This window comes from Ovis canadensis, chromosome 18 (genome assembly GCF_042477335.2).
Source record: "Ovis canadensis isolate MfBH-ARS-UI-01 breed Bighorn chromosome 18, ARS-UI_OviCan_v2, whole genome shotgun sequence".
Classification (NCBI taxonomy): domain Eukaryota; kingdom Metazoa; phylum Chordata; class Mammalia; order Artiodactyla; family Bovidae; genus Ovis; species Ovis canadensis.
In genome coordinates this window covers 35,725,748-35,748,483 of record NC_091262.1, presented here as the reverse complement: position 1 = coordinate 35,748,483, position 22,736 = coordinate 35,725,748, and the positions used below count along the sequence as shown (strand labels likewise).

The 22,736-nt window shown below is 51.3% G+C and overlaps 1 protein-coding gene across 1 annotated transcript in view; it reads left to right on the top strand.

Annotated features, from left to right (window-relative positions):
* LOC138423747 (liprin-alpha-1-like) overlaps positions 1-22,659 on the top strand; it is a 29,308-nt gene extending 6,649 nt beyond the window's left edge. Inside the window, 14 exon segments of the mRNA XM_069560038.1 lie at positions 17-133; positions 943-1,059; positions 5,155-5,378; positions 7,176-7,407; positions 9,497-9,526; positions 12,157-12,299; positions 13,149-13,335; positions 14,716-14,749; positions 15,243-15,291; positions 22,025-22,062; positions 22,065-22,103; positions 22,213-22,251; positions 22,254-22,300; positions 22,303-22,659. Coding sequence (XP_069416139.1) covers positions 17-133; positions 943-1,059; positions 5,155-5,378; positions 7,176-7,407; positions 9,497-9,526; positions 12,157-12,299; positions 13,149-13,335; positions 14,716-14,749; positions 15,243-15,291; positions 22,025-22,062; positions 22,065-22,103; positions 22,213-22,251; positions 22,254-22,300; positions 22,303-22,506 — 1,500 coding nt within the window. The 3' untranslated portion in view covers positions 22,507-22,659.
* The last annotated feature ends 77 nt before the right edge of the window (positions 22,660-22,736 follow it).

The window sequence follows — 22,736 nt, the reverse complement described above, 5'->3', positions numbered from 1 at the left end:
TGCTCTCCCTTTGTAGAAGGAGGATAAAGACCGACAGCTGCAGGAGTGCCTGGAGCTGGCAGAGCAGAAGCTGCAGCAGATGCTGACAGAAGTGGTGGCTGAGCTGGCTCAGCCGGTGGCTGCGCTCTCCAAGGTGCTGCTCTTGGTCCCCAGGGCGGGGGCGCGGGGAGGGCCTGTTCCCTTGCTGTCTCAAGGTGCCCCTCCCCGTGCTGCTCAGTCCACAGAGGAGCGCAGACCGGGGGTCGTGCTGCCCGTCTGAGATGGGAGTGCTCCCTGAGTGTCAGACAGTCCCCGCTCCCGTGTCATCCCTGTGTTAACTTCCCTGCAGTTTTGTCCTGTGCTCTGTGTGTCCCCAGGATGCTTCAGCTCCCAGTCACTGCTGCTCAGAGTTCAGTCAGCAACTCAAAGCCTAGCAGGATAAAGAACGAGAAAGATCCCATTCTCGTTAAGAGATGGCCAAAATAGCTCTGTCATGAACACAGTTTTAACTCTTTATTTATATATTGTTGAATAAGTCACAGCAGGGCACGGTGCAGACCCAGGGCCCCACTCCCAGCTTGCAGTCCCCGGGAGCCTGTGGGTGAGAGGCCACGTCCAGGAGACGTGGCACTGCTGGGGATATGGTGCCCACAGCCAGCCAGCCACCCCATCCTTCTGGTGGGATAGGTGTTGCCTTGCACTGCTGGTGGGCACTGGCTGGGCATGGAGAGGCGGGCCGGGCCTGTGCTGGCCTGGCAGTTGGAGAGTTGCCTGGAGCTCAGGGAGCACCTGAGGGGCCAGCCAGTTTCCAGAGGAGGGTGGTATCCTGTGCTCGCAAACCCTCCCCGAGCAGGGTCACTAACAGCCGCCAGGGGGCGTCCTTCTGCCTGTGATTTTCCCCTCAAGGGTTGGTTTCTTCTCTCCCCTGGCATCTTTGCTGTCTGTCCCAGGTCGGCCTTGTAGTCTGAACTTTTGTCTTCCGGAAGCTCTGCCACTAAGGAGGTGAAACTGTTGGAACTTGTGCCCTTGTGTGTCCCGTGCTTGCCACTGCCTGCTGCCCGCGCTGGCTCGCCCCAGGCAGTCTGAGGAGGGGGCCTGGGGCCAGGGGAGCACCTCTCCTCTCACGAGCCTGTCACCAGCACCCTCCGTCACGCACGTGTCACACACGAAGCCGCGCTGGCTGCGCGAGCAGGCGTGTGGGTGTGCCCTCCGCGAACCCGGGGCCAGTGGTCCGCACAGAGCATGGCCCGCTTGCCGTCCCTGCGGTCACAGCCCGCGTGCCATCAGGACAGGGTCGCTGCGAGCGGAGCTGACGCTGTTCTTGGCCGACAGGCGGGAGAGAGACCCAGCAGCATGGAGGAGAGGGGCGTGTGGGCTGGAGACGCAGCTGGCGGGGCCGGCGCTGCCTTTCTCCGCTGCTCCTGTCTCTGCCGTCCAGTGTGCGTGTGTGGCCCTGTCTGCTGATCCAGGCACCCAACCTCAGGAGCAGGACCAGATGTGGTCTCCCGTAGGTGGTGGGCAGGGGCCAGGGGGTCCCCACGTTCAAGGAGGACGCTTGTTGCTCTGACCAGCCAGGCTGGGGAGCTGCTCAGCATACAGTTGGACCTTACGAGTGGCCGTCAAACCTGAGCGAGCCAGCCCGAGGCCCGTGAAACGGAAGGCATGGTGCCCAGGTGTGGAGGTGCTTGCCTCGGACGTGGCGCTGGAGTCCCACATGCCAAACTGCTGGTCCAGACGTGGGGTGTGTGTGTAGGATGGCTGCTCCTAGGCAGGAGGAGAACCGAAGTTGCGCTGGGACAGAAGGCGCGCCAGGAAAGGGCGCTGGTGGAGGCTCGCATCAGAGAGCCCTGAGAGAGGTTTCCTGGAAGGGTTGGCCACACAGCGGTACCGACCATCCAGGAAATGGAGTGGGGATCCCAGGTCCAGCCTCAGGGGTCAGTACTGTCCCCACCATAGCTGTGTTCTTGGGCCTGGACTGCAGAGCCCCACATGTGGGCTCCCAGGGGCTGTGGTTCTGACTCCCATCCTGAGACCTCGGTGAGGCTCCCTCTCTGCTTAAGCAAAGAGCTCAATGTCTCCCGATCAGGGGTGCACTTCCTTACTTTCAGAACTGCTGCTCAGAGGCTGTTGAGATTGGGATTCTGTTTATGACTAAGCCAATTCAGAGTAAACTTTTGTTTTGCTTTACAAATATTGGAATGCTGATGCCTTATGCCTTCATGCTAGTCAATAAGTGTGACAGCATCCACAGGCAGTGTGTAAAGGAACAGACATAGATGTGTGCCCGCAACCCTTCCAGAAAGCATCAGTGAGGCGGCATCACCAGTGGCCCCGATGTTACCAGCCGCTGTGCTAGAACATTCTTCTAGGTCCACCCTCACCCCTTCGTTTCTTTCTTAGAAGTTTATTTCTGGGGCTTTGCTGGCAGTCCAGTGGCTGGGAGCCTGCCTTGCAAGGTCAGGGACGCAGGTTCGATCCCTGGTTGGTGAGCTGAGATTCCACGTGCCACGCAGCAATCACATCAAAGGAATCGCGCATGATGCAGCTAAGGCCCGATGCAGCCAAATCAATAAGTTTAGTTCAGGATCTTTTATATAATGTGATAGAAAAGATTGAAGCAAGTAAAAGCAAGCATTCTCATGTTCCAACTCCAGCCATCTCTCTTTTTATTTGCTTTGGAAAATGTCTGAGAACCTCTATCAGAGCAGCTCAGTGGGCAACAGTCTGGTGGAGGTTCAGGGAAAACCTGTCCCAGCTGCACCGATGCCCTAAAGACGAGGCCCAGGACCTTCGCCGAGGTCGGTGCTTGGGCGACGCTTGTCTGAGAGAGTCCCATGGTCACTACAAGTTCTGCGGCACATTTTTCCCCCACAAAACCCAAGGTGACACCCATACCTCACTAGAGAGCTCACTTCACCCTGACCTGTGGGCTGGCCCTGAGGTGGGGATAGTTTTGTCTCAGGTTTGAATTTTACATGTGAAACCTGCGCCAGTTTCCTGAGTGACCACTGAACTGCAAAAGCTGAAAGCAAGTACAAAGCAGTTTCACTTATCCCAGGGAATTGGCCTCCTTGGATCTAGAGGATCAGTCGGGGAAGGAGGAGTCTTCCTGTGTACAAGTTGGTGTTAACAGTTGTCATCCCACTTTGTGCCGACACTTCACTCTGGGCACGAGGTCCGCCCTTCATCCCGAGGTGCTTTATGCTTTCAGACAGGAAAGTAGCCATCCGGCAGTCCACGCAACGTCTGTTAAGAATTGACTCTAAAGCACTGTATGTATCTTTTTCAGAATTCTCTCCTATGGGAAGTTGAAAATGCAAAAAATCATTTAGAAGAAATGCAAAACGACATGGTCCTTAAATCTCTAAGTCCTTTAGAAATGTGTTAAGACCTGAACTGAGCTGGGTTCATTGTTACAGTTATTGCAGATGCTTAGCGGAAGTGGAGTTACATTTTCCTTATGGCTAGTCCACTGCTGTAACGTGTATAGCGTTTTTGGTTTTGAACATTGAATGTGATTTGCATTATAGGTGGATTTAGAGTGTGTGGCCGTTGTGTGTGGTTCAGAATTCTAAGTAGTCCTTTCTGGGTTCACCTGAAAGCTGAGACAAAGCATGAGCCTTTCACGTGGACAGTGCTGTCTGTCAGAAAGATAATAGGAGCCACATACACAATCTAAAATTTCCTAAAAATGAGCGGGCTGCGAGTGTGCCCGTTTCACTTTTTTCACTGTGAGTCTTGAAATCTGTGTGATTTCCACATCGAGCTTTGCACCAGCCTGTGTCACATCCTCAGTGGCTGCACAAGGCGAGTGACTGCCGTGGCCAACAGCACAGAGCTGCCAGGTTGAGTTGAGTGACTCGGAAACTTGGCCTTTGACCTGTTTTACCCCGTGAGGAAGTGAAGTGGGGTGTAGAGGAATGAATGTGAGGAATGCCCAGGAATGCATGTGAGGTCCATGGAGACAGTCTAAAGCAATGAGAGGAGCGAGGGCAATAGAGTGAGTCCTGTCCCCCACCACCGGAACCCCGAGCCCAAGTCCAGCTTCTCTCTATAGACTTCGTTGTCGTCAATGGCTTGCCATGTTTCCTCCAGAAGCTTTTCTACACCTAAGATGTAACTTCTTATTCATTATGGTTTAGAAGGGTTAGTATTGTTCTGAGTGTTTCTATTTGCTATGGAACACTTAGAGTACAATTTCTCAGAATGAAAATGTTCAAAAATGTGCGATTTTAAGGCGAGGGAATGGAGAGGATGTGCTGATCGGGCTGATGGGGGTGAATCCATAGGCAGCTAGTTCACTGGAGCGGAGCAGGAATGATGGCAGGTGGTCCTGGAGCCAGGAAAAGGGGTGGCCCAGCCCTGGGGAGGGGTCGTGACAAAGACAGAAAGCGAAGGTACTGGCCGCGGGGGACAGGGAGCCGGCAAGCCAGCAGCTCGAGGCTGCCCCTCCGTTGCTTTGAGGTCATGTCTGGGAAAACAAGGCAGGACCTGGGTGAGAGTGGGGCAGGGGGGAGATTTGCGGAGAGAAGGGTGTGAGGTGTGAGAGCGGGAGGGCGGCACGGGGCCCAGCAGGCACTCTTGCATGCGTCTCAGATGACAGAGGCGCCCTTGCGGTGTGAGGGGCCATCCCCAGAACAGCCCGAGGGCCTGTGCCCTGAGAGGAGAGCCACGGGAGGCTGGCCCTCCCATCCACTGGCTGCCCCTGCTCACTCCTGTCTGTGCGTGTTCAGACCAGCCTGGAAAACGGAGGGCTGGGAACCCGCGAGGACGGCACTCCTCGGCGAACTAGTACCAGTGATGACCGGTGGGGTGGACCCAGCGGCTGCGGAGCTGAAGGGTTTTATTTTCTAATTTTCCTTCAGCCTGGCTGATGGAAGCAAGGATATATTTTTGTAATTTTCGGTTTTTGTCTCTGACTCCATCAGCCCACCCTTGTGGATAACCTCATAGGATTGCCTTCCGTCCACGTGAGACCTGAATGTCACCAAGCCATCTAGGAACTGGATTCTCCTCCTGCCCATTTCTTCAGTACTGCTCGCTTAAGAGATGGCAGTCTCATAAGCAGGGCCCATTTGTCCAAAGTCAGGGCTTCCATGTAAAATTGTGTTCAGTTCCTGATAGACTTGAGGTGCCCAGAATGTTGCTGACGAGACGTGGTCCTCTCGTGCCCAGGTGCAGCCCCTGAAAGATCAGGACCGGGAGCTCGAGCAGCAAGCCAGCGTGCTGGCCAACGTTGGCCAGCTGTTCAAGACTGACAAGGGCGTGTCAGATGGCGAGGGCGACCGGGACACCCTCTTTAGCATGCCCGCTCTGCTGTCTCCCCGCGGTGAGTCCGATGCCAAGACTCCGGCCGGGAAGATTCAGAAGCAGCTGGACAGGATCAACGAAGAAAGCTGGTGGGTGCGCCTGAGCCCAGCTCCCCGGAGGCTCGGCTTCTCTGAGCAGCTGTCTCCTGCTTAGAGAAGTCTGAGTGTTCCATAGTGAGAAAACTGACTTCAGGTCTGCTTCAGGAATTTTCAGTTCTGAGATTGCCCTTGATTATAGAGCTCAGTCAGCCGGGGCATTCTGTCCACAGTGTGGTGTCAGCACTCTGTTGGGGGGGCGTTGTGGGGTGTCCCCCCTCAGCTCTGGGCCCCAAGGTGGGTGAGGTGCCGAGGCAGTGTCCCCTGTGGCCTGTGCACCCTCCAGCACTGAGGGTTCGCCCTCGTGTATCCCTCGGAGCCTTCTACCTTCTGGTGAAAAGCCACCTGGAACAGAAAAGCTGGGGTTCTGAGCTTGGCAAATTCCCACTCAGATCTGCATTTTCCTTTTTAACTTAATACATTGTGAAGATTGACTTGTAAGACAGTGATCCAAGGACATGTGTTTGAGTTTTTCTCATCTCATCAGTATATTTAGATGTTTTCTTTAGACCGAGTCTTGGCAGTTAGAACAGTTTACAAAACAGGATAGAACCCAAAGGCCCGCCTCGTGGTGAGCAGGGGGCCCTGGGTCTGGGTGCAGCCGGGTGGCTGGGGCCCCGAGGCCTGCCTGGTGCCACACCTGCACAGCTGTGCCTCCTGTCCCGAGTCCACGTTCAGAGTGGCCGCAGGCCGGTGACCCTGCACAGGACCTGGCAGAGCTGCTGCTCAGATTGTTCTCATCCCGTCACCCCTGGTGAGGTGCCCGTTCCTGCCGGTCGAGTGCGGGGGGCTCGGGTAAAAGGCAGGGGTGAATGGCACAACCAGCAAACGCAGATGGTGCTGCCTGTACTTTTGACGCTGAGACAGACTACTTTGTGGGCCGTGTTTGAGCACAGACAATCTCAGAAAGATCGTCTTTCCTCATCCCTGTAGGAAATTTGGAACACTTCTGTATTAATATTTTTATTTTTAGAGCAAGTTGTCAGGTAAAAATGATTTTTCCTTATGCAACAAGTTGACTTGATGTAAATGGTCAATTCTGTCCATCAACTTGTCAACAGTGAAAAACTTTCAAGTTGTATAAGTAGAAGTGAAACTGGAGTGTTTACTACCTGGAAGGACCTTGTATTTTAATTGGAAAATCATTTTATTTGCATAATCATGCATTGAATCTGTATATAAAATCATCCATGACACATTAGGGGAGAAGAGCAGTAACTGTGAATTCTAGGTCAATGCAGCACATTGACCTGAATCCAGAAACTCACACAAAGCTGGTGGAGAACTTCATCAAGTGATGCGTTTGCACATACACAAGCTTAAAACAAAATGAAAAGTTCAACTCAGCACTTCGTCTGGTCTGGAGACTTGTGTTTAGAAACTCCAGCTTGCTCGTGAATGGCTGTTTTGGTTATACGGAGTTCCGGATTCCCAGTGGAAAAGCTCTGAGGCACTCACGTGCATCTCTGCCCTGAGAGCAGGGAAGGTAAAGGTGGTCAGCTTCAGGTATCTCCGCACAGGGAGAGTCACCACCCAGGCCCCATCAGAGTGTTAGAGTAAATAAGTCAAATGAAACGTGAATGATGAGGGGCCACTTTGTAAGACTCAATGATAAGTGATTCTAAGTTTGAGAATATTCCAAAGAGGGAAAGCTGAACCTTTTTGCTGAGACGTTAATTGAGCAACTCTTCCTGGAATTTGCTAATCGTGACACAGAATGCAAGCCCACATTTGCTGTCCAGACCTGTTCCTCTATTGACAAAGGCAGGTGATGATTTTATTCTGTTTTAGGTTGATCCAAAAAGACAAGGAGAAAACGGATCAGTGGGCGGAGGGGATTGAGAGAAGGGTGGGCAGTGGGAGCTTCAGCAACCTTCAGCGCTTTAACTCCTCGAGCTCCCTCAACCTGGATGCCGCCTCCTCGCATGCCGGCTCCTTCCCGCCCAGCAGAGGGCGCTCCATGCCCGAAAGGAGGCAGCCCAGCCCTGAGCGAGAAGAAGACAAGGGGGGCTTCATGACTCTGGTATGTGTCCGCCTCCTCCCTGCCGCGTTCCTCCCCGAGCACACTGGTTTTCTTTTGTTTGTTTTTTCTCTTTTTACCCAGAAGAAAATCAGGTGCATTTACTACGCTCAGAGGTCTAAGATTTTTATGTTTTTTTTTTCTTTATTTTACAACTTTTTTTTTTTTTAACTGCCTAGTCTTGAATCGGGCTTCCCTAGTGCCTCAGACGGTAAAGCGTCTGTGTGCAATGCAGGAGACCCGGGTTCGATCCCTGGGTTGGGAAGATCCCCTGGAGAAGGAAATGGCAGCCCACTCCAGTATTCTTGCCTGGAAAATCCCATGGACCGCGAAGCCTGGTAGGCCACTGTCCATGGGGCCGCAAAGAGTCGGACGCGACTGAGCGAAATCATTCCATAATCACACAGCGACAAATGAGTCTTGATATTTGGACCCCTGGCTTAGGAATCTCAACTGGTCTGCTTGCTGATGGGCCTGGCCGCGCGGTGAGGCCAGCTCTGTGTGTGAAACCAGGTTAAAAGCCCGGTGCCCCAGGGCCCCAGTGAAGAAGTCTGGCTTCCTCACTCTTCCGAGTCTGAAAACGGGATGACGACCTAGGGCTTTTGGTGACAGAGTGTGCGGCTCTAAAGCACATGTTCCAGCTTTCTTCCATGTTTAGCTGAGGTTTTGTGAGTGCATTGCTGTTTACCCCATGAACTCATGTTTACAACACTCTGCTTTGTAACTGCGCTTGTATTTTCACTTTTTTTTTGGTTACCACCCGTTTCATGTTAGCTGCATTGTTAGTCGGCATATAATTAAATTAACTGTGAATCATTTAGAGGCATGTGAAGTGGTAACTAGTCCATTTTGTGGTCTTTGGAGACACTTTTTATAATTTGCTTCGTTGGCTAATTAGTTGATATTTAAAATTCTGTGACGATTTCTCTGTAGTTTCACAATTGATTTCTTTCCGAGTGTTTCTAAAAGAACAGTTCTGTATATTTTGTCCTGCTGTTGGAGTTCTCTGACGGTGTGTCTGCTTTCATCAGTGGTTTTGATTTCCTGGCTCATCCTGTTGTCTGCTCAGTGGTTGTCAATCCAGACCCCAGCTTCCACCACTGCCCCGCCTCGCCCCCAAGGCTGCGGCTGACCCATCCATCTCCCCTTCCCCGTCCTCCCACCTGCTCTGGTCATAGCAGTGCTGTGGTCCACAGCCGGTGTCCCCTTAGTCGGGTTTGTGCTTTGTCTTCATGTCTCATCAAATGGTGTTTTCCCCCATAGCAGTAATTTGAATTAGCATAGCACTATGCAGTTACAAGCGTAATGTAGATGGATCCTAAACTGCATATCATGTGTCATTCATAAATGAGATTATCCTTACCTAAAGAAATGATCTACTTCAGTGTAGAATTAATGGACTTTTGACACAATATCCTTTCTGTGTTGGTGCTTGTTTTTAAGACTATAAATCTCATCACCTTTTGCACAGTTAATGTCTCTGCTAGACTCTTTAAAAAGCATCTTCTATGGTTAATAAAATATAAAGACTGCACCTGCTATTATGCTAGCTTTCTTTCTTACATATTTTCACAGGGAACCTGCTTTAATACATTCATTTTGAGAACTTTTAAATCAAATCAAAATGCTAGGTAAGCATTTTATGTTAATGTCCAATAGATGGTTCGATTTGTTCAGTGTTCAAATAGGTATTATGGTAACTTCCTCATCAGTTATTACTACTTTAAAGTATAACATGTTTTTTATGAAGAGAAACTAACTTATAGAGAAGTTTGGCTGAGAATAGACAACTGTTAAGGGCCTTTATTGTACAGAATGCTGTGCTTTAATACATCATGATGTTGTAATAGAATTGTATCTTCCTGAGTAATAATTTATAGTGTTTCTCTAGTAAATCTTGAATAGCTCATTTAATTTCTGTGGTCAAAAGAAATGTTCTGTTTCCAGTTACATGTTCTCTAAATATTCATCTCACTTATATGTTTGCCATCATTTTTGCTATACTGTGTTTGTCTATACTGATTCTTGAATTTTTAGCTTCAAAGTCGCAAGAAATCTGGTTTCTCTTCATTTCTTTGCATGCATCTATCAGCCTAGTGATTTAAGGAAGCATTGTCAAAAGGTAAACTATTTAGTAATTTAGCATGCCTCTGTTTCTCTGTGAAGTATTAGAGAGTCCTTATCATTTTACATGAATGAACACTGTGTGGTTATGTACTGGTGAATAATTGACATTTTAATGGAAGTAATGAAACTCACCCACCACTTAAAGTATGAGATGGTTCTGTTGGAAAAGGGTCATTTGTTGGGATAATTGTACAGTTTGCCTATCTCCCACTTGTTTGCCTTCTAATCGTCTCATGCTTATTTATAATAGACATAGTATTATTTATTACTTTTAAATTTTTCTTCACTTATTTTTTTGGCCTTGCTGCACAGCTTATAGGATCTTAGTTCCGCAACCAGGGATCATACCAGTGTCCTGGCAGTGAAAGTGCCAAGTCCTAATGTCTGGACCACCGTGGAATTTCCGCTTAGAGTTTTTTTTTAAACAAATGACTGAATCAGAGCCATAGAGTTAGATTTGGGGGAAGCCAATTTAATGACGGTGGGTAGCAGTGTGCAGGAGACTCTGTGCGCCAGGCACCGTTCGAGTGCTTTCCGAGTCTGTCATCTACTCCCGCAGACGCCCAGGTGAGGTCCAGGCTGCTGTTATCCCCATTCAGCAGACAGGGACACTGAGGCTTAGAGAGGCCGAGCACCGTGCCCAGGCTCCCACACCCAGCAGTGTGGTTCGGACTGGTCTGATCAGAGCCTGGACACTTCCTGTGGTGCTGTCCAGCCCGCTTTGCTCCAGAGGCTCTCGTGTCCATCACGGCATCCCTGATGGAGGGAGCATCAGGAGGGAGCTCGCTGCCTCTCCCGTTTGGTCACTTGGTTGAGCCCCTGTTGTTGGAGTCCAGTGCCCTGAGGGCTGGCCTTCCTTGTCCCTCTCCCACTCCCAGCCCGCTGATGGAGCACTCCTGGGGCCTTCCTGCAGGACTCGGGCAGCCGTGCTCCAGTTCACGCAGCTCAGTGCCCGGGAGCCCTTCTGCTGGGCACAGCAGAGCAGCACCATCACCCCGGGGTTGGTGCCCTGGGTGTGCCGCTCGCCCACTCTGTGGCCTGCTTTGCCCTCCTGGTAAGTGAGGACACGGCACTGCCCATCCTAGTCATGTGGGCACCAGTGGGGCGGCTCCCATCCTGGGGGAGGGCGGCCAGGCTGCGGACCCAGAGCCTTCCTTAGGAGGAGGCCCGGGGGAAGGGGCTGGCCGTGGCCCCTGACTCTAAGGCAGGTGTTTGTCTCCACTGAGTCCACAGACAACCCAGGTGTGTCACTTCCCTGCTCTGTTCTTTGCTGTTTTCTGATTTTTATAAGTGCTTATTTTCACTTGAATTTGAGATTGATCCGCGTTCAGTTCCATGTGGATAATTTCTAGCCTTTGTAGCCTTCTGTTGTCTGAGGTTTCTTGGTAGAGATCAGGGGAGGGTGCCCAGTTTATCCAGCTGCTGTTAAATGAGTTCAGCTGTATTTTGCACTAAGTCACTTTGTTGTCACCAAGCTCCTGTGGGGCTGCACGGGATCAGTATTCTTTACAGAATCCCATTTAAAAAGGACTGGTTAGTTGGTTAAAACAACACACTCATTGTTTATAAAAATACTTGCCATGCATGTTTCCTCAAAGCTCCCCTGCTTAACCACACACCCAAATGTATAAGTGAGACCTGTCTGGACCCCGAGGGGTTCATCTGTTCCCCACACTGTTGCCACCAGTGTCTTTCCTATCTTCAGACCCAGGACTAGCGGAAGAGCTGGGAGTCCAGGCGAGATCATCTTTTTCTTTTTTTTAATTAGTTTATTTTTTAATGGAAGGAAAATTGCTTTACAGAATTTTGTTCTTTTCTGTCAAACCTCAACATGAACCATCCATAGGCACACATACATCCCTTCCCTTTCGAACCTCCCTCCCATCTCCCTCCCCATCCCACCCCTCTAGGTTGATACAAGATTATTTCTTAGTGAAGACCTAGGAGAGCTTTATGTAAACCCCAGGGAGCAAATGACACTCAAACTGGGTGTAAGCACGTCAGTGTGTAGCCCCTGGTCTGTATGTTACTGAGAAATACAAGCCAGACACATGGTGTTCACATGGAGGGCTTAGGTACCTTTTCTGTGTTTGACTTGTTGTCATGGGTTCAGTAACCTGCATCATCACTACAAATGATCTTGGGTGGTGGTACAAGCTGTTTCCTTTTCTCCTTCAAATAGAAAGGTCTGGACGGCTTTGCTGAGAGGTTTCTTACTCTTGCTAGTGGTGCTTCTGAGCAGCATCTGGCAATGAGCACAGTCCTTTCATCAGGGCAGTTCATGCCATGCAGGGTTCTCGGTGCTGGCGTGGCTCTGCTGTCCTGCCTGGCAGGGCCATCTGGTCACTGGATTTCAGGGAGTGCAGAGCCTGGCTGCAGGGAGGCTCCCGTCCGGGGTCTCTGCACTCAGTGGGGTGCTCTCGCTGCTCCATGGCCCCGCTTCTCTCGGACAAACAGTCCTTTAAGATGGCATTAAGTTGGAACAAGGCTTTTTTTTTGTATTTGGCGGATAGCATAGCTAATATATTTTCAAGTAAGTTTCTGGTTATAATGTAAAGCCTGTGTGATAGCCTTTTTCGACACAGTCTATTGTTAGCCAATTTTACACTTACCTCACTCCCTCAGCTGCCAGCTATACAGGAAGAGGTAGAAGATGACACCATCAAATGTGAAACCTCTACCTCCGCCTCGCTGCGGTCCTTTCGGCTGGACCGGCTCACGGGCTCACTGCGCACAGCCAGCGACGAGGACATCAGGGACGCCCGCAAGTAAGAGGCCTGCTCGCCTCGTCATCAGGTTCAGGAGCCCTGTGCCTCTTGTCTTGAAAGAGTTGCAAGGAGGGTTGTAAAGGAATCCCACTGGATTCGGTGCCTGTGTTTAGTGGTGAACTTCAGGTGCTGGGGGAGAAGAGCTCAGTGACCTCAGTGATTTTAGAAAACATCTGTCTCTACGTGTTGACTCCTGTGGGAGGTCTCTTCCTGCTCTTGCTAGAGGTCTGCCAGGCCTGGGGCGAGTTCCTGATGGTTACGGGTCCATGCCTCTCGGCTTTGCTCTTGAGGGTCCCTCCCTTTTCCTCAGGGGCCTCCTCTCAGGAGACTGTCTGTCCCCTCCTGTGACTGACACTGTTCTCATTCAGACCCCCACCTGCTGAGCTCCCGTCGTGAGCCAGGCAGCACTCGATAGAGGGCACATGTGGTCACCTGACCAGCAGCCCTGCACAGTGAACGTCGCTCTCCTGCCACGGCCGAGGACGGTCACCCTGCAGGAGGCGGGGGGAACTGCCCAGAACTGGGGAGCTCGCCTTCTCTGGGAGCATCATCACCTGCCGAGCAGCGACCCTGAGGGAGGGTCGGGGCGCCCTCTGCACCAGCTCGTCTGGAGTGAAGACCTCCCTCCTTGGGGGAGGGCTCCAGTCAGAGAATCTCAGCTTCCTGGGCCATTGGTTGTGGCCGGAAGCCTGCATCGCTCGTGTGGAGTGTGGCTGGTGAAGGAGACTCCACTGTCTGCTGAGAGGTTGAGGCGTGGGTGTTGCTGGTGACCTACCTATCAGTAGGTCTTATGGAGGGGTGTGTGTTTGCACAAGGGTGCCAGTTAAAGGGCATTTTCTCTCCCCGAAGCGCGACAGGCTCTCAGGACGGTCCCGGGGGCAACCCCAGCAACAGCAACAGCAGCCAGGACTCGCTGCAGAAAGCCCCGAAGAAGAAGGGCATCAAGTCCTCCATCGGTCGTTGGTTTGGCAAGAAGGAAAAGGGCCGGCCTGGACACACTAGCAAGGAGGCGTTAGGACCAGGTGGGTGCTTCACCGTTCAGAGGGAGGAGGGTCTGCGTGTATGTCCCTTCTGTGTCTCCCCCGCTGTCCCCACGAGGCTCCTGTCACTCACGCTAGGTGTCCTTCTGGGAGGAGCCGAAGAGGCGTCTGTCTTCTCTAGCGTCCCAGATGATCAGATCAGTTGAGTGGATGGGTGGACAGGTGGATGAACAGATGGCTGGCTGGATGGGTGGGTGAACGGAGCATGGAATGAGTAAAGCAGATGCTTATACTCCGATGAGAAACATATTCTACGAAATGGGTTGAGTAGGAGCCGGGCAATAACTGTTTCCTCCAGAACAGTGACAAGTGTTTGGAAACGGCCTAAGTGCTCATCAGAGAGGAGTGAGGTACAATCTGTGGGCACCCCACAAGGAACAGCATCCCCTCCTTCCTGCCACTTTCCCCATCCCCAGGAGCTCATGAGGGGTTCTGCCCATGCCCCCCGCCCAGCCCACAGCCATGCAGATCATCCTAGGGTCTCCTCATCACACAGTGTTATCATCAGGGCCCCGTCTCACTCGGCTTCATCTCCTTAAGGACAGGGTATGTTCCTGCCTCTTCAGCCAGACATTTGTTGAGTGTCTTCTTTTTGCTGGGTGTGGGACTTACAGGGTGAGTAAAACAGATGTGGTCTGGAGCACAGTGAAGGGAGAAGAGAGAAAAAGGAGCAGATTATTCAGTGCTATCCCTCTTATTAGTGAATACAACACTGAGCTGGATGGTGCATTGTATACCAGATGCTGTGTGTGCCCCTTACCAAGCAGTTGCTGCCACCTTCAGATTTGCAGGGGAGGAGACAGTGATGGTCACGCGGCGAGGCAGTGGTGAGGGCAGGTTCACATCCACGCAGTGGGACCATGCACTTTGCCGAGCCCCAGCCACCTCTCTGGTGGATGCCGCAGGAATGAGATGGTTCTATGGCATCACTGATTCGATGGACATGAGTTTGAGCAAACTCCAGGAGACTGAATTACAGCAAAGCCTGGAGTGCTGCAGTCCACGGAGGGGCAAAGAGTTGGACACAACTGAGTGACTGAACTAAAACCTGAGTGTGTGCTAAACTGCTTCAGTCGTGTCTGACTCTTTGTGACCCCAGGGACTGTAGCCCAGGAGCTCCTCTGTCCGTGGGATTCTCCAGGCAAGAATACTAGAGTGGGTTGCCATGCCCTTCTCCAGGGCATCTTCTCAACCCAGGGATCGAACCCACATCTCTCGTTATCTCTTGCAGTGGCAGGCAGGATGTTTACCGCTAGCGCCACCTGGAAAGCCCCAGGGAACGCTGACAACTAGGAAATGCAGAAAATAAGGGGGCTGCTCCTAAGTTAAACTGGAAGAGCAGCAAGCACAGGTTGAAAAGTGGAAAACACACGAAGAGCGACAACAGTGCCAACAGAAACAAGCTGGGATGTGTTCACTCACAAAGAAAATATCTGTGCCATTCGGAGGAGGAGCCCGCCAGCCCTTGGAGGGACAGTTGGAACCGGAACAAAAACCGAGGCCATGGTCAGCAGTGCCCACCCACACGGCCCGAGTGGCGTGGCGTCACTCACCGGCTTCCTGTGTCCCCAGAGCTGCTGGGGGTGACATCTGAGTGCTGAGGCCAGGCAGCGTCCCCAAGTGAGCTAAGGCATCCCTGCTCTCCTTCCAGTGCTGCTGTGGGGCTCTCTGTGGGCGGCCACCCTCATCGCCTGCTCTGCCACCTGCTGGGGCCCGGCTGTCCCTCTGGGATCCTTTCAGCCCTTGAGCTTGGGTGTTCCCAGTCCTCTGCCACGCCGGACTGGGACGCAACTCAGGACTTGGGCTTGAGATATCAAGGAGACCGTGAATCTGGAAGGACACAGCCCTGGGGCCCTGGAGTGAGCATGTGAGAAGAGCAGGAGAGCAAAGCCCCCTCCGGGAGGCAGCAGAGCTGGGGAACGTGCCCACACCCACCGCTGCCTCCGGCACAAGTGCCTCTTCTTTGCCTCTCCTTGGCCTGAAACAGACCCCAGCTGCTGCTGCTCCACAGGTGATTCCTAAAGATGCACATCCTGCAAGAGCTATTGTCCTGTTGCTCTGGGGCTGCCTAAGTGCGCTCAGGAGCGTCAGACAAGTGGGGCTGCCACGCCTGATGCTGGAGGAGGGTCTGATGCTGGACTAGGGCCTGATGCTGGACTAGGGCCTGATGCTGGGGGAAGGTCTGATGCTGGACTAGGGCCTGATGCTGGGGGAGGTTCTGATGCTGGATGAGGGCCTGATGCTGGACTAGGGTCTGATGCTGGGGAAGGGTCTGATGCGTGGGGAGGGCCTGAAGCTGGACTAGGGTCTGATGCTGGACTAGGGCCTGATGCTGGGGGAGGTTCTGATGCTGGATGAGGGCCTGATGCTGGACTAGGGTCTGATGCTGGGGAAGGGTCTGATGCGTGGGGAGGGCCTGAAGCTGGACTAGGGTCTGATGCTGGACTAGGGCCTGATGCTGGGGGAGGGTCTGATGCTGGGGGCAGAACATCTGATGCTGGACTAGGGCATGGTGCTGGGGGAGGACCTGATGCTGGACTAAGGCCTGATGCTGGAGGAGGGCCTCTTGCTGGGGGAGGGCCCTGATGCTGGGGTGGGAACATCTGATGCTGGACTAGGGTCTGATGCTGGGGGAGGTCCTGATGCTCGACTAAGGCCTGATGCTGGAGGTTAAACGTCTGATGCTGGTTGGAAGGTCTGATGGTGGTGGGCAGCCTGCTCCCAGATGTACACAGAGTTGTGATTATAAATCTCTATGAGAAATCTTTGTTTCATACTTCCTGACCACCTTGCTATGTTCTTTTTTTCTGAAGCATAATTGCTGTGCAATATCGGTTTGATTTCTGCCGGACAGCAACATGAATTAGCCATAGGTGTACGTGTGTCCCCTCCCTCTTGAATCTCCCTCCCACCTCCCCCTGCTACATTCTTGTTTCTATGGAGATATGAATAATAAAGACTGTTGACTAAAATAACATGAAAAGCTCCCACACACAAGTGTGCACACATACACTCCCTAGTGCATCTTTCGGGTCCACGTCAGGGTTGCCCTCGGCCTCCCCACCCTGGGATCCACGGTGAGCCTCGACACCTGCACTTTGTTCCCACCCTCGGCCTGCTGCCCACGCCTCAGCAGCAGAGGGGCCCTGTCCCCGCAGGTGCTAAAGTGATGGAGTCCCTTGTCTCTGGAGCCAAGGACATGAATACCAGCTTGGTTGTCCTTTGGGGACACCTATACTTCCACCTTCTAGCCTTGCCATTGTATCCATCCGTTTCTCTTAACAGAATGTCCGTGTGATGACACGGGCTCCCATGACCAGCTCTGGTCTGTTCTCACTGAGAGTACAGCTTACCCTCGGCACTCTTTATTGGCAGTGGGAAATTTTGCTTCAGTACTTTATTGAAAGAAAGCAATAAATAATACTGTGATAAGAAATAGTTCAAAAGTAGACTGTACATACTTTGTCACATATTCAGGAAGTTCACAAAACATTAATAGAAAATCAGAATGTTAACAATGAATTGTACAAGGAAAGGCAGAACACACATGTAAAGAGACGTGCCGTCTGTGTCTGCTGAGAGATCAGCTGCATAATAAGGCACCATGATCTGAACGCATCTCTTGCTGGCTGCTTTATGTGCTGCTGAAAAAGTAAGTTACATTTGCTACTTATACTATCCAAAATGGCTATGTCATCAAAATCTAAAAATGTATGCCTAGGTCCATTCTTTAAACAGGTTTACAAACAGATGTAAAGAGATGATTTACATCAGAAAAATAAGGCCTTTGTCAGAGCTGCACTCTGCTGTCTGTCTGTCGGGGATGTGGCGCCCTCACTGTCCAGCTCGATGGCTCCGCAGCGGGTGCAGGGCATCCGATTGGTCCTCGAAGAGTCTCACCGGAGAGGAGGGATCTGGGTCCACAGAGACTAGGTTACAGGAGAGATTTTCATAGTCGTCTTCTAGTTATCCTTTCAGCCCAAATTTCATTAGAAGCTCACATTTAACACCCAGTGCTTTTAAATCGCTTCACGCTGCAGACAAAAAGCATTTCTTCCCAGAAACAAAGTACAGTTTAGGTCAGTCGTTAAAATACAACAATTGGTTGAAATTAAGTTCGCTCATTTCAGAGTGATTGTTGGAGAGCTTGGTTACATTCTGGAAGGATAATGCTCACCGTGTCGTCATGAATTTACAATCACAGTAAAACCGCTTCTCTCATGGTTTAACATTTAAAAATTAAACAAGAATAATGACAATAAATGCATCATTTGCAAAAGCCCTATATTTGTTCATAGGATTTATACAGACAAGTATTACAGTACAACCATTTGAAAGACTAAAATCAGGTATCAGAACAGGAACTGATCTGAAAGGATATTCATAGCCTGGATATACAAGAAAAAGGAAGTATATAAATGAAGTCATAAGTTTACATAAATATAAGGAACATTTTTTTTTCCTCTGGTATTCATGAATTTTTCGCTAATTAAAAACTCTGTAATAAAATATCTTATGGTCCAGATAACAAGTATTGACAGATTAAAGATTGCATCAAGTTCAAAATGTAGCCTTTGTCGTATTCTGGACGCTGTATAATCACCTACAGAAGTAGTGCGGGTAAACTGGAAACAAACACATAGACGAGTCAGTCCTGGGACGGCAGCTGGTGCCCGAGCCCCTTCTCTCCAGACACCCCGCCCCACCCAATTCTGGGCTTCAGCTGCTTTGAGAATTCAGAGAAACGTGAAGGGCCAAGCAGATCAAGGAGAGAACTCTGTGGCTGGCTTTATTCTGACATATAGCTAAAAGCTGCTGGTAAAAAAACTGAAAACCCAATCCAGCTTTCTAGCTGAGACGTGAACAGGACAGAGCAGACAGCCTCCTGCTCTCAGAGTGGCTCGAGCAGGGCTGGGCTCCCGGGCTGGACCCACCAGAGGACCGCCCAGAGCAGCCCCTGCAAGGGAGGGTGGCCCCTCAGTGGTGGCTGACCCCCAGATGCCGGGGCACTTCTGTGTTAAACACTGGCCTCTGGATGAAGAGGCCCAGGGCAGGGCAGCCCTGTGACCCCTGATGCTCTGGGCCCTGTTCCCTCCGAGAACGTGCAAGCAGGGCATGGCCAGCAGCACTGCTGCTGTGGGAGGGACACCCGTGTGCACGGACGCGAGGGAGACTCGGGCCATGTTCTGACCACTCAGGTGGCAGGCGGGCACCAAGGTCACCTTCTCTGCCGCTGAGGGCTCCTCTCTCGGGCGCGAGCTCTGGAGACCTGCTGACCCTCCACTCCTAGGGAGTGGCCTCCGTGCCCCCGCGGGACCAGGCCGGCCTGTACTCACCGCAAAGCTCAGCAGGAGTAAGTCCTGACTGTAGCACAATCCAGCCTCTGCGTTCCCGCCACGCCGCTTGGTCCCAAGAGCACGGGAGGAAGCGTGCAAACACAGACTGTGGTTAGTCGTGCAATGTCACACGGGGCACGAGGACACACACACACCTGCAGCGCCCACTCCTACTGAGGGTGGGGAAACTTCTAGAGGGTGGATGAGCTGGAGAGAGCAAGCCTGGGGGCTGCCACGTGGGGGTCCCTGCCACCCGGATGGGGGGGGCGGGACGGTCACACTAGAGCATCAACGGCACATTCAATGACAGAAACGCTGACATGGGGACAGCTACTCCACAGCTTCTCAGCTATTCACAGAGCTCCAGATCACGCATTCGACACAGTCTATTGTCACCCAGTTTTACACTTCCCTCATTCCCTCAGCTGCCAGCTTTACGGGAAGAGGTACGAGATGACAAGTCCACCATCAAAAGTGAAACCTCGAGTCCCACCTCTCTGCGGTCCCTTCGGCTGGACCTGCTGCAGATGGGGCGCTGCGCATGGCCAGCCACGAGGACATGAGGGACACCCGCAAGTGAGGAGCCTGTGCGCCTTGTCGTCACTTTCAGGACCCCTGTGCCTCTTGTCTTGAAAGTGAAGGAAGGATAATTTTAAAGGAATCCCAGTGGATTCGGTGCCCGTGTTTAGGGGTGTGTGTGTGTGTGTGTGTGTGTGTGTGTGTGCGTTTTCTGGTAGGCAGGTTTCTCTAGATCTGGCGTTAAGGGAGACGTCTTACTCTGTGTGTGTGTGTTCATGTGTGGGTGTGCACAAGTGGGTTTTTCTTTGCTCTGTTGCTACACCATGGCAAATTCTAGGATGTTCTGGTGGCTTCCCAGAGAACAATTCAAAGTACGAGGATTTTCTGACCACAGTGGGTAATCTCAGCTCTGTCAGTCAACCAGAGACAACATTGACTACAGGGAAAATGCCTTATCTATAAAACGTGAAAAAATATTTTAGTATTCCAGAAAAAAATCACTCGAATATAGTTTATATTTATGGCATTATAGATGTGAGAATCACTTTGTTTCTCAAAACTATTTTCTTTCTATTAAGCCCCAATTTGTCTCAAAGGTATTCTTTTAATTGCTAAATTTACACAGCCAATGCATCCACTTTCAGAGAATTTTTGAGGGTTGGTGAATCTCAGATTTTCACGTTCTGTCGAAACTCCCAGGGAGAGCACTGCGGGCTCACCAGGTGCTGGACGTGCTCCATGAGGAGTGGAGGCCAAGGCTGCTGCGTCCCTGTTGGTCATCGCAGTGTCCTGGGCGTGCGGGGACTCCCCTCGGGCATCATGTACCTCCTGCTCTAAATGCTGTCTTTCCTCTTCCCCTTGGTGGACACTGTCATGCGCCAGCTCGCAGGGGAAGCCAAGTCAGCAGGTCTGCTGAGCTGTGTGCGTCCTGAAGCCTCCCCGTGGGGCTCGTCCCCAGCTCCAGGCTCTGAGCTGAGCAGTGCTGCAGGAGTAGGGCACGGTGTTGGTGAAGGGGAGCCCAGTGACCCCTCGTAGGAGGTGCTGGGCTGTGCGGACGGTCAGTCTCAGAAAACAAGGCCACACCTGTTGTCTGGGTGGTGTCACGTGTGGAGCATTTGATGGGAAGAAGCTCACACAGCCATCTTGTTAGGAAGGACAGCTTGACCGTGGTGTTCATGTCCTGCTTTAAAGTGCCCGTTGTCAGCCACAGAGGGTGTGGCTTTCTCTTGGGCGTACCTGTTCCCCATAGAATTCACTGTATTTCCGAATGTCTTTCTCCTGTGACTCTAATTTTAACGCGAGGAAGCATGCCTCATCAGTTTACTGCTAAGCAAGTGTGTTAAAGAATTGCACTTGGGGACTCCAATTTCATCCTCGAGGGGGCACAGGTGGTCCTAGCTAAGTAGCCCCGCAGGGCGGGCTGAGCAGGGTCATTGCAGCAGAACAGGCAGCCCCCCAGGCTCGTCTCTGAAGCTGTCTCTGTAGAGAGGTTTCAGCTGAGAGTGAGCCACTGACAGCAGAGTGATGCGATATCTTAGAGCCGAGGAAGGAAACACACCCAGCAGAAGCCAGGCGAGCCTTCCATCTGCTTCTGGATGGTGGCTGCGGTTGGGACACAAACTCCAGGCACATGGTACATGCTCGCTCCCCTGGGATACGGGAATTTTAGAAGTTTGCCTTTTTTAAAACTCTCTTTGAGCGATTAAGGGGCTTCCCTGGTAGCTCAGATGGTAAAGCATCTGCCTGCAATGTGGGAAATCTGGGTTTGATCCCTAGGAGATCCAAGATCCCCTGGAGAAGGAAATGGTAACCCACTCTGGTACTCTTGCCTGGAAAATTCCACGGACGGAGGAGCCTGCTAGGCTACAGTCCATGGGGTCGCCAAAAGCTGGACATGACTGAGCGAAAACACTTCCACTTTCACTTTTTGAGCTATTAAGATACATGTTGTGTTTTCTGGTATAATTATTCCTAGAAAATAGAGTATTTACTATTCTAGGAAACCTAAGGTTGAAGTAAGGAACAGTTACTTAAAATTTGATGTGAAGCATTTCGAGCTTTAACCATACATAGACTTCACAGTCTTAAGTGAAGTCTGATGCTATTTGAGTGTATTGAAAAGCCACTGTGTATCTTCAGGGAATCCCCTAGCAGTCCAGTAGCTAGAACTCCACACTTCCACTGCAGGAGGCCTGGGGTTTGATTCCTGGTTGGAGAACTAGGGTCCTGCAAGCCACACAGTGGCCTAGTCAAAAAGAATAACCAGTATCTTAATTTACCACGTAGCTAGTTAGCTGAACAGCAGTGCAGGAGAGAAACAGCCCCCATCCAGCCCTCTCCTTGCTTGCTGTGTTGTAGTGTTCTGTGCTGAAAGTCTGTGTTGCTCTTTGTGCGTCTGTTGTGAAATGGTGTGCATTTCTGAAGCTCTCTCTGGGACAGATTCCTCTGCTCAGATCTCGGTGTGGTTTCCTCTTCTATGTATCTGTCCTCACTGTTTAGAAAGGGAAGAGTGGATGTTTTTCCTTGACTACCCCCCTCCCTTGGATGTGCAGACTTCTGAATCCTTTAAGGTTGGCAATAATTCTTTCATTGGGAAGAAGGTGATTCTGTAAGGAATTGCGAGGACTCATTCAGCATTTCATGACTCAGGGGTTCTTTGTAATATGTCTGAACTCTCATTAAGTAGACGGTTTAGAAGATTAAAGGAAAATGGTGAGATACATACTATTTCACTTTTCAAATTTATGAAGAAAATAAATACTTAGGTTAACTTGTTTTATACCCGTGTGTAGTAGTGATTCTTGAATTTTGAATGTTTTGTTACTTGCAGGCATGAGTTGCTGGAGGAAGCCAGGCGACAAGGCGGGCCTTGGCACAGTGGGACGGGCCAACTGTTGTGGTCTGGCTGGAGGTGTGTAGGCGCCCCACCCCCACCCGCACCCGCACCCCTGTCCTGGGCTGGGTGTGTCAGTCCCTCCACAGGCACGCATAACCTCCTGCCTCCTGTCTCCTGTCCCCAACTCTGGGTCGGGATCCCGGCCTGGTAGGTGGCTGCTTGCCAGCCGACTTGAAGAGCGGTGCCATCATGTCCACCCTGTCGCCCTGTTGGACACGGAGATCCAGCGTGAGATCGGCATCAGCAACCCGCTGCACCAGCTGAAGCTGCGGCTGGCGATCCAGGAGAGCATGTCCCTGACCGGCCACTCCGCCCCGTCCAGAACGGTATGCCTCCCTCCTTCCCTAGGGAGAGTTCGTGCCGGGTTTGTGTCGCTTCCGGGGTTCTCTAGACAGACACCCACTGTTCCAGCTTAAAGTCCTAGCATTCAAAACCATGACAGCTTTTCATTTGCAGCAGTAGTGTTGTTAAAAGATAGATGATTGAATACTTCAGACTGATTATTTTTGTGACAGAAGGGCTGCAGTGGCATTGTTAATAGAGAAATGGGGGTTTTTGAAAACATAAAAAAGGGACTTTTGAAAATGTGAAAATTGTAAACAAAAAAAAGAGGAAGTTTTTGAAAATGTATTAAAAGAAATGTAAA